The 10,317-nt window shown below is 47.3% G+C and overlaps 1 protein-coding gene across 1 annotated transcript; it reads left to right on the top strand.

The window, feature by feature from the left end:
- Window positions 1–1,797: 1,797 nt before the first annotated feature.
- Window positions 1,798–6,286, top strand: LOC144134411 (uncharacterized). The gene is made up of 4 exons (XM_077667332.1): window positions 1,798–1,996; window positions 3,378–3,530; window positions 4,316–4,573; window positions 6,080–6,286. Exons 1-4 carry the CDS (start codon window positions 1,844–1,846, stop codon window positions 6,284–6,286), a joined length of 771 nt encoding a protein of 256 aa, XP_077523458.1. The 5' UTR covers window positions 1,798–1,843.
- The last annotated feature ends 4,031 nt before the right edge of the window (window positions 6,287–10,317 follow it).

Here is a 10,317-nt window from a genome sequence, read left to right as displayed (position 1 = left end):
TGGGCCTACGTAGCAGAACTTGCACGGCTCGCATGCGTGCGTGTGACCCGTTCTGGCAGGTGTGTAATAAAACCAGAACAACCAGCCCGCCTGTCGTTCCTGCATCGTCACTGCATTCGCTGGTAAGCCCAAAAATAAGTTTTTCAAAATGCCAAAGAGGTAAAACTCAGTGGCTCAGTGGTTAGGGGGCTCAGTTACCGAGAAGTGGCGTCCGCGTTTCGAGCCCGTGTGCTGTGCGATGTCAATGCCCGTTAAAGATTCCAGCTGGTAGAAATTATTTCCTTCACGCACACCTTCCTCCCATTCCTTACGGCGCAGTTCGGGTGTCCACCGAGATATGTGAGACAGTTAATGCTCCATTTCCTTTCCCCGAAAACAAATTTTCATTTTCATTTTTTGCTCTACGAGAGGTGTCGTCTCTGGTGTCGTGACCGGTGGTCTTGACACCAGGAGTACATCGTCTGGTTGCGACCCTTGCAGTTCTATACGGTTCGGAACTTGTAGGAGGTGGGAGTCAGAGAGTTTTGACCCCGACAGTACTTCGCTTTAGATGCTAAAGTCCTAATCCAGACCATCTTTTTCCAGACGCAGGTACTCATGTTTTGAAACTGTCACATTTCCTTCCCGTGAATTTGTTTATTACTGATGTTGTGACAAATCCCCCAGTTAAATTAGTGCTGCGGGTTGCGCCCGCACATTTTTGAAGCATTGCACTGGTAAGTGAACTTCGCATTTGCTGCTGCTTTGCAAGAACTTGGCAACTAGCGTGCACCTCCTCCACGCACAATGCTGAATGGAAAAGGTGCACATAAGTTGCCACACACTCTTTTCAAAATCTTTCATATAAGGTGAGCAAATTGTCCACGCACATCAATTAACTAGTAATGCAAAAGGTTGCGCTTTCAGTCATTCAAGGTACTCGTCCAGAAAGCATATCATCGCCGAATTTCTCTCGCGGTGGCTCCGTGGTTATACGTTCGGCTACTGTTCCACAGTACCCGGGTTCGGACCTGACAGCGGCGGCTGCGTATCGATGGAGGCGAAACGCTATGCGCTGCTGTGTGATGTCAGTGCACGTTAAAGATCCCCTAGCGGTCGAAATGATTCCAGAGACCTTCACTGCGGCACCTATTTCTTGCATTCTTCTTTCACTTCCTCCTTTATCCCTTTCCTTACGGCGCGGTTCAGGTGTCCGCAGAGATGTACAAATACTGCACCATTTCCTTCTGCAGAAAACAATTTTCGTTTCACTTCATTTCATTTGTTATTGTTAATAATAATAATAATTGGTTTTTGGGGAAAAGAAATGGCGCAGTATCTGTCTCATATATCGGTGGACACCTGAACTGCGCTGTAAGGGAAGGGATAAGGGAGGGAATGAAAGAAGAAAGGAAGAGAGAGGTGCCGTAGTGGAGGGCTCCGGAATTATTTCGACCACCTGGGGATCTTTAATGTGCACTGACATCGCACAGCACACGGGCGCCTTAGCGTTTTTCCTCCATAAAAACGCAGGCGCCGCGGGTTCGAACCCGGGAACTCCGGATAAGTAGCCGAGCACTCTAACCACTGAGCCACCGCGGCGGGTTTTGTTACTGTTGTTATCGCTTTTCGCGCTAATGGGGTTCCCGTTTGTATCAAGAACTTATCCCCTCAATGGCGGCGAAACAGCGCTCGGTCTGTGCCCCTAGTAGTCGCCGTGTCCTCTCCGAGCGAAGAAGTCTCCATCCCAGCCGACCGGCTGAGGTAAAGAAGAAGAGGTGTTTGGTGAGGTAAAGAAGAAGAAGCTGATCGGCCGGCCAAGGCTGTTTAATCCTTCCGGTGCTGCCCTAGTAGGCGTTTAGGCATGTTGCTCCACGTACTCGTGGTCTTAGCGGTGTGCCTGCTGCCCGTGGTCATCATTCACAAGCTGCTCGGCTACGCGACATTGACGGTGGTGGCCATGTACGACAGGGTTTTCTGCGGCCCACTTCCAAGTCTGGGGACCATCTGCGCGCACGTAAGTCGTCTGGTAGGCATTACTGTCACCCTCCACCATTGAGGGAGCGGTCACAGCCAGCGTATTCTTTGGTCACAAGCGGTACAGTCTTTGTGCAACAAGATTTGCTTTCTCAGTCTTATATCCTCGCCAGAATCCTTGTTCATTATAATGCCGATTAGTCTTTCACGGAGTTCTTAAAAAAACGCATTACTCCTGCGGGGTAACTGCCATTGGAAGTCAGAAAGAATTCTCTGGGCTTGTGTGTAACGTTTTCGAAAACAGAATCAACAGGGGCGCTCTGAGCAGCTCTAATATATCGCGTGCTTTTTCATGTCTCGTAATTTCGATCTAAACACTCATTCATTTTGTCGTGCATGTATTTAACTAAATATATACACGAGACGTTGTTGCATGTTTCTGTATAGAGGCCCGTAGAGTGCATGGTAAAAACATAGAGTACCACAAGCATCCCAATGCAGTAAACCATTTATGCTCTGAAAACATTTGAATGAAGGTGGACGTGGCGTGCGACTGCAGTGATAGTTTGAGTACTGCGTATGGCTTGCTCTATCAGATGTGCTGCAGTGAGCTTCGCGGGTTAATTTCGATCGGTAAGATTTTGATGAACGTGCAAAAAATTTACCAAAGACAGCTTCCCCTCCCGCCATTGACACAATGGATAGCCGAGTTCGTACATGAGGGAGCCCAAATTTTATTACGCGTTGGGTTGTAAAAGCATCAGCACAGTAGCTACCCTTGTGTCCACTCAAACTCTAACAGCTTTTCCTTTTCGCATCGTATATTTAGAGGTACAAGTGTTGGCATTTGAGTGCCCCAACGCTTGCGTGTGCTATTGTGTTTGCTTCAAAGCTTCACCTAGGAGAATTTTACGCACAGCAGTTCTAAAACGGGTCATGACTCTTTCCTTTCCATTGTACAGGTGTAGTTTGTTGTGGCCAGTTTAGTCTCAGTGGGCTGACTGTGTGGTGCGACTGAGAGACGTGTAATGGACAAGTGCCTTTACTTGCCCACTGGGCATAGTACAAAACTTTTGTAGAGCACTGCAGTCTGTTGCATTGGAGAAATGCGAAAGCATTTGCGTTTGTACGTCAGCAACTTATTTACAAGTTATCGTTGTCACGTGATACTTATCCCGTCACTTTTTTTCTCCAAGTAATCGTTGTCTAGCATCAGTACGCATCCCGAACACACTTTACCATCGTACACATCACAAGGCGTTCTCTTCATGCCGGCCTTACACGCTTGAGCCAACGGTCGTTCGTGGCGTATGCGTTGCGTGACCGCCGGTGTAACCCAATGGCGGTGAATTTTTAGAATTTTTTCGAAATGGTTCTGCATTTGTCTCCTACCTAGTGCTTCACCATCGACATTTTTTCAGCCCATGACAAGTTGCAGCAACTTGACATCTGGCCAGTGCCGGTACTCCAACAGCACGCTCCCCACCTGTTCGCTGCAACAAAGAAGCCTGGAGGACTCCCTGGCGGTTGAGGCTTACTGCCTAACACCTTTTATCCAGGCGGCAAGAATTGAGGTAAAGAAAACAAACGAACATCAATCTTCAGTTTGTTCAAATTCCATGATGTGGCAGTTCACACATTCTGGATCCTTTTTGCTGTCGTCACTGCTTTTTGCGGAAAAATATTATCAGCGTCTAGTTATTTTAGGTAATAGAAAGAGAGCTGAGACAGCCTCTGGCTTGTCCACTTATGTTTCTCTTTCTTCTACTTGCTCCAGAAAGTGCCGTTTTAAGTACTCGGAGATGAGGGCAGAAAAGTGTTCCCACAATCTATTGTTCGCAGCTTGTGCTAAAAATATTTAGAAAATATTTCTACGCCACCAAATCATGCTTATTAGAGCTCATCTAAAGTTTTATTGGAATATGTATGCATGTTGTATTCTTGTATTATTTCTGATAATATTGAAAACTAAACTTGTTAGCATTTCAGGAAACTACGCGAGGTTATTATTGTGCAGTGTCTGCTACTCTCCATCTTTTCTATTGTTTCTGTTAACTTTTGTTAGCAACTACGTCCGCACTGCCTTGTAGTGGTTTTCTTGGCCATGTCAAGCTGTGATTTACACCTTTTAGCCCAGATATCCTTAGAAAAATCTGTTGAAATAAACTTAATTGAATTGAATTGAATACGTCTCTTATGCGTGACGACAGCATACTGTCTGGGGCATTAACTTTAAGATAAAACCTAAACTGGAGGCAATGGCCTTCAGCCGCATTTTTAGAGCTTCGTTCGCTTCTCTTGCTACCTACGGTTGTAAAATTTATGGTCGATGCGAATACTTTCTTCCAACCGTGCTCAGGAGGCGTCCCTGGGGCCGTGGGTCATCGAAGCTGCCGGAGGCGTGTGCTTATCGGTCGCAGTGGCGGTGCTCCAGATGAGATTCCCAGAGCTTGAGACACTCAGTGTCGCCCTGCACCTCGCCGCCTTCGTGCTTTTGGTGGATCCGCGCTCGTCCCGGGATGTGATACTGATCGACGTGGCCACCATGCACGTGATCGACCTATTTCCGTCCGGCAGCTCTGCGAAATTCCTTCTTCCGGCAACACTGTACATGCATGTAAGAGCAAAGCTGAGCCGTTGCTTGGTTCGCACAGACATAAGCTTGCAGATTCTGTTTCTCTTGATGGCGCGCTCAGCTTCACGCTTAGTTGCGTGCAGACTCTTACGACGTGAAAGCCGAACAACTCAACAGTTTGTGTAACCTTTATCGGAAGCTTCCCAGCTACATAGCTAATGGTACGATATACTTTGCTGATACCAGGATTGGACATACATGCTTGAAGACGTGCATGTCTGGCCGCGACGGAGTGGCAGTACTCCTTTCTCTGTCTTTTACGGATGCTTTAAAAAAGCACTGCAGTTCCGCAGCCAAATATTTTTTAACGATCAATGCCGTTAAGACATTGATTATTAACGCGTATTAAGGCTCTGGAGCGAAATCCGATCGGACTATTTTCACCCTTAGAGCGATGAAAAAGTATGGCGTTGATATCACGTGGTGAAGCGTCGCATTGAAACAGCAGTTTGCGCTGTGGATCGAAATAATTCAGGATGAGCGCAACGCACATACAGCTTTTGGCACGTTGGAATGCTGCCTCCTCTTCTAACCCCGAAACACTTACCTTCTACAAGGCGGCTAGAATCATGTACGTGTCTAGCAGGAGCTTGTAGAACGTAATTACACCAAGGAAAGTATGCATTTCTGATATATTTTGAGGCGAAGGTGCCAGCTCAACTGCATCAATATTCTTTTCCACCGGGTTGCTGTCTGCCTGGGTCGATGCGGTGACTGAGATACTTTATCGCTATCTCCCTGCAGCGACAATCGCTCTGAAGCTTGATGCCCCTTTCAATGAAACACTGCTGCACTACCTCTAAATTCGAGTCATTGCTTTTCTTGTCCGCTATCATTCAATATTTTGTTGAAATATGGGTGGCGCTGACGCCATGCCGAACGGTAACCAATTGTAACAAAAAATCTCTTGCCTTTGTTTATGACTGTCAGCATTCGACGGTCCTCGTCCAACGCGATATCATTTTAAGTGTCACGGAGATCTAAAATGCTGATCTGCTGACCTCTGAATAAGTTGGCAAACAAATCAGTGTAACGGGAGCGGATGCTGTTCGATCTCGCACTCCGGGTTAAGTATAACTTTAAAATCTCCACAAACGCCCTCTGAGCCCTCCTTCTTTAGGTCCGGAAAAACGGGCGTAACGCATTCAGCGTATATGGTGGTAGGGATGCTACACCAGGTGCTTTCAGCTTGATAATCTCTTTTGACACTTTTCCACGAGGAGCAAACGAGACGACCTTCCGTGCCTTGCAAAATATGTGAAGGGTTCCACTTCTACGATGTATCCATGCTGGCGTGCCTTTAATACGTCCCATGTTTTTTCATCTACACCCTAATCTGATCACACTTTTTAGCCAATGGTGCGTCTCTTTAACGCTTACAAATCGAAAAATTGGTCTGGTCTGAAGGGAATAAAGAAGCCACCACACCCTGCAATAAATTTGGTCTTTAAAGGTTTTTGTAATAGCTATGACAACCCTTCCTTGCAGGGCCGCGCACACGAGTGCTGCCTGCTGTCGGGTAAGCTGACGGCTTACGCGGCCCGCCTGAGCCTTGGGCTGGCCGTGTTGCTGTCGCTGTTTTCCACCGTATGGAACCGCATCTACTCTGCGTCGCAGCATCACCCGAATCTGTTGCAAGAGGCGCAGCATGTCCCGCCGCCTCAGCAGCATGCCCTCGACCGGCGTAGAGGATGACAACAGCACCTAAGTGAGTTTCCATTAACAGAACTTATTTTGAGTGTCAGCTGCTTGCTACCTGTATGGTTGTAAACTTGAATGAACGACACTGATCAAGTCGGGAAACGAAATATTTAGATCCCCACGCCATGTGACACGAGTATGGCGTCAGCTAAATGTGCGAGTGAGATTAAAGGAAAGACTGTCCACAGACTCTTGCCTTGGGGCTTCAGCTGCGAGTTAATTTAACTGCTATATCACAGCGAAAGCGGTTAACGGCCAATCGGTCATGTGACTACTGACGGTTGACCTTTATACATTAGCCATGTGATCACGTCATTTGATGCGGATGTTGACCGCGCTGGACGGAATTTTCATCGATGCATGCAGGGCGGAATGCTCGGCTAAAAAGTGCGTTCGACTTGTTCTTCGTGATCACATGAGAACTTTTTCAAGTCGGTGTTCCTGGGGCAAAGACACCACACTGACGGATAATTTGCTCCCGGGTCGACAACACAAGCACAGGAAGAGTGGGAGCCGTGCCCACCACTGTGTTGTGCATGGGTGGATAGTTAGGGTAGTGCCCAGAACCGCGGCGAATTCTTGCTACGGGCCAATGATGCCTATCTCAACCGTTACAATGTACCTGCAAAAAGTGACCATCAAACACGCTGAAACGGCAGGTGTGTCTTACTTCAAGTCAGATGGCCCCTTTATTTCGAGCGTAAGCGTATTCGGGTCGCTGGGATTTTCTTTGACAACGCTTGGAACAAGACAGCGTGCTTGACGATGATAAATTTTAATGGTATGTAAGGAAACCTTCCGCCCAAGAGCGCTGTAACTCAAGGAATTTTTTATTTTCACAAGGAGATGCGAAACCCCAATTTCTTGTCTTTTCACAAACAGTGTTGTGACACTAGTAATGACAGTGTTATGACAATAGGTTATGACAATAACTTACGCTAAGAAACGTGTGATCTCGACAGCTGTCGTGGTCATGTCTTAAAAGACTCCTGTGTACTTACCAGCGGCAACTTTGCCATATATAGTAAAGCTCAGGCGTTCCTAGAAAGTTTAAGGCCACTCAAATTGCATCTGGTTGAGCAGGAATAATTTTATGACGAGACCTACGCTTCGAGTTTCTGAATGATAAGAAGGCCTCGTCAGTCCTACAGCGCCTGGGATTCTAGACCTGGGCTACTTGTCCTGCCAAGAAACCCTGTGGCGATTAATTTTTGACAGGCTCTGCAAGAAAACGTGTGCCATGATTGTATACAGGTTCGAGCGTTTTATGCCAACGCATATTAACGTCACTGTTGAGTGCTGCCCTGAATTTTGTTTGTGTGGAGTCCGACTGCACAGTTTAAGTTGGTACTACTTACAGACCGGCGATAGGGCTTAGTAGTTTTCACTTCCGGTCTCTTTGCGGAAGGTGCGATGTTCTGTGCCCAGTTCTGACAGGCACCTTCCGGTTTTAATTCGGTACAAGCATTCCCGTGACCTTATGCTCGGCTGCTCTGGGGTGAAATGCTTTGGAAAAGTGATCTTTGACCCTGCCTTGTGTATGCCAAACTTATTGTTTCGTGGTGACCTTTTCCTTGTCTTCCTTTGGCGCCATTTAAATTATCAATTATCATCTCTACGGGGTTCTCCCTTGACGCAGGTTCGCACCCGGTGCCACCTGGTGCCCCGACGGTTGCCGCGTGGCTCCACTGCAACGAATTTATGGTCGTGGTCTTCTATGGGAGCGCAACAATGTCAGCGACGAGACTTTAGGGGGAATGAACTTTTTACACTTGTACATTCATTCGGTGGCACTACTGCTACCGATGAGTGCAAATTGTGATGATTATTACGATTCAGGGAGAGAGCCCTCACATCATTCTGAAACTACTGGCCCATTTTTTAACCGCTTGATGCCGGCGTATTGCATACAACACAGACTCTAAACGGTGCCATCCTATAGCTGCTGCACTTTATTCCAAGCAAATCGCAACCTGTGGTGTTTGTTTCATTACACTCTTTACACCAGAGCGAAAGTTCTGGTAGCGTTAATAGCTAAGTTGCAGGTTCTGGGGTTTATTGTCCTGAGAGACATCTATGAGGGCTGACATAGTGGATTGCGCCGGATTACTTCAGAACACCTGGGGTTCGATCAAGACTGTACCGCGTGTGAGGCATGAATAACCAAAGCACAGCTTGGACACCTGCGCTTGTGAGCCCCCCTTGGGTGCACGAAGACAGAAATGGTTTCCTGCCAGCTTACGTGTGCGCAGACGGTCACCAGGCTCGGAAGTGGGCCGCAGAAAGCCGCGTTGTACACGGCCACCGCAGTCACGATTGCAGTGGCGAGCACCTCGTAGAAGAGAATCACAGGCAGCAGGCAAACCAGGGACACCACGAGTACGTGACGCAACATGCCGCACGCTGAGGGGCAGCAACAAAAGGTTATAAAGCAGCGCTGGTTGGACTGCTGGCAGTGATGGACACCACTTCGTTTCTGTTAGTTCGGACACGAGACGGCGCAGAGCCTGGAGGACAGATGGATCGCTGCTTCGATGGATTTGATGGAAGCAGTTCTTGTTGATACAGGCGCAGACCAATTTAGCGTCCAAAATTAAAAAAATACCTTAAGTGCGGTCAGCCGAAAGCCTTTAACGTGGTGCATGCTGCTTGTGTCCCTGATGTGTGGTTAAGATGTTGATTGAGTACACAACTGTTTGTGAATCTTACATGCTGGAGACACTGGAGGGCATTCGAGGGCATTCGTCTGAGTCGACGCCTTTCCGCAAACACTCTCCAGCGTCCTTACGCTAGACAGAACATAAGTTGAGGCAGCGAAATGAATAAGAAAAAACAAGCCTCTCCCGCTCCACTAATGTTTCGCGGGTGTTAATCCAATTAAAAATAAACAAAATAGCCTTTGGACAAATGAAATTGCGCCACCGAAAGGTGGAAAGAAAATAAAATGGAAATGCTACTACAGTGACCCACAGCCGAAAGGGGGCCCGCAGAGACTAGAAATGCGTTGGCAGGAAGTAGCGTAGTCTTTAGCACGCTCGCCTGCTGAACGGGAGGATGGTGGTCCTAATCAAATCGTGCGCAGAGATTTTTTCTTATCTAGTTGATGTCATTTGATTGACAGTTATAGTGTGACAAATTTCCCGGACGGACGGAGAATGATGAGCCATTAAAGGCTTTCGGCTTAAAAGTGCTGGCGGAGCTTTATTTATCCTGTCCCCTGACTTGATGGCTCTTTCTCTGAGTTGGTTTGATAATTTCAATTTTAATTATAATATTTAGATTTATTCTTCTGTACGAAACGGTAGACAGAAGGAACAACATTTTCAAAGAGTTTATTCGCAGCGGTAAGGGTTTCACCTGCAGGTTCTCTTCGCTTGATCAGTTGTACAGCCTGCAGGAGCGCAATTTTCTTGTGCTGAAGCCAGCCGCGAGGGTCGGCGGACCTGGCCACGCCGGACACCAACCTGTGGCATGAGGGAGGACAGTTTTTCTCGGCGTACGTTTGCACAGCGGACGAGATTCAACCTGACTAATACCTTACTCCCTTCAATGATTTAACGGCGAAGAGGTCGCTACACAAACATCCTCACACGACCGAGAAAGAAACGCAGACGCCATTAAACTTTCGAGAAACGCCGCAGCTTTTGGATAATCGGATACCGTACGACGAATATAGACGAGACAGTTCTTAAAAGGAACATTGGCTGCACTGAAGGTGGCATATATCGATTAGGTACCGCTGCATAATCACGGAGAGAACATTTGCATAGAAAACGCAGCTTTTATAGGCGAGGAAATAAGAAAAAAAAGTATCGCTACCAGCGGCCGATTTCGTAAGTGCTTGCATTGACACCGATTCTGGGGGCGCGGATCGCAAAACCTATTCACTTCAAAGCAGTGGAAACGAGACGTTTTGGGCTTTGTATAGAGTGTCAGGAAACTTGGAAAATTCAGTTTTCAATGCCATAACTGTGTCTTTTGCTGTCGGACAAACATACAATGGCCCAGAATAAAGCTAGCCATTT

This window comes from Amblyomma americanum, chromosome 5 (assembly GCF_052857255.1).
Source record: "Amblyomma americanum isolate KBUSLIRL-KWMA chromosome 5, ASM5285725v1, whole genome shotgun sequence".
In the NCBI taxonomy this organism is placed as follows: domain Eukaryota; kingdom Metazoa; phylum Arthropoda; class Arachnida; order Ixodida; family Ixodidae; genus Amblyomma; species Amblyomma americanum.
This window is presented reverse-complemented; position numbering and strand designations above follow the sequence as displayed.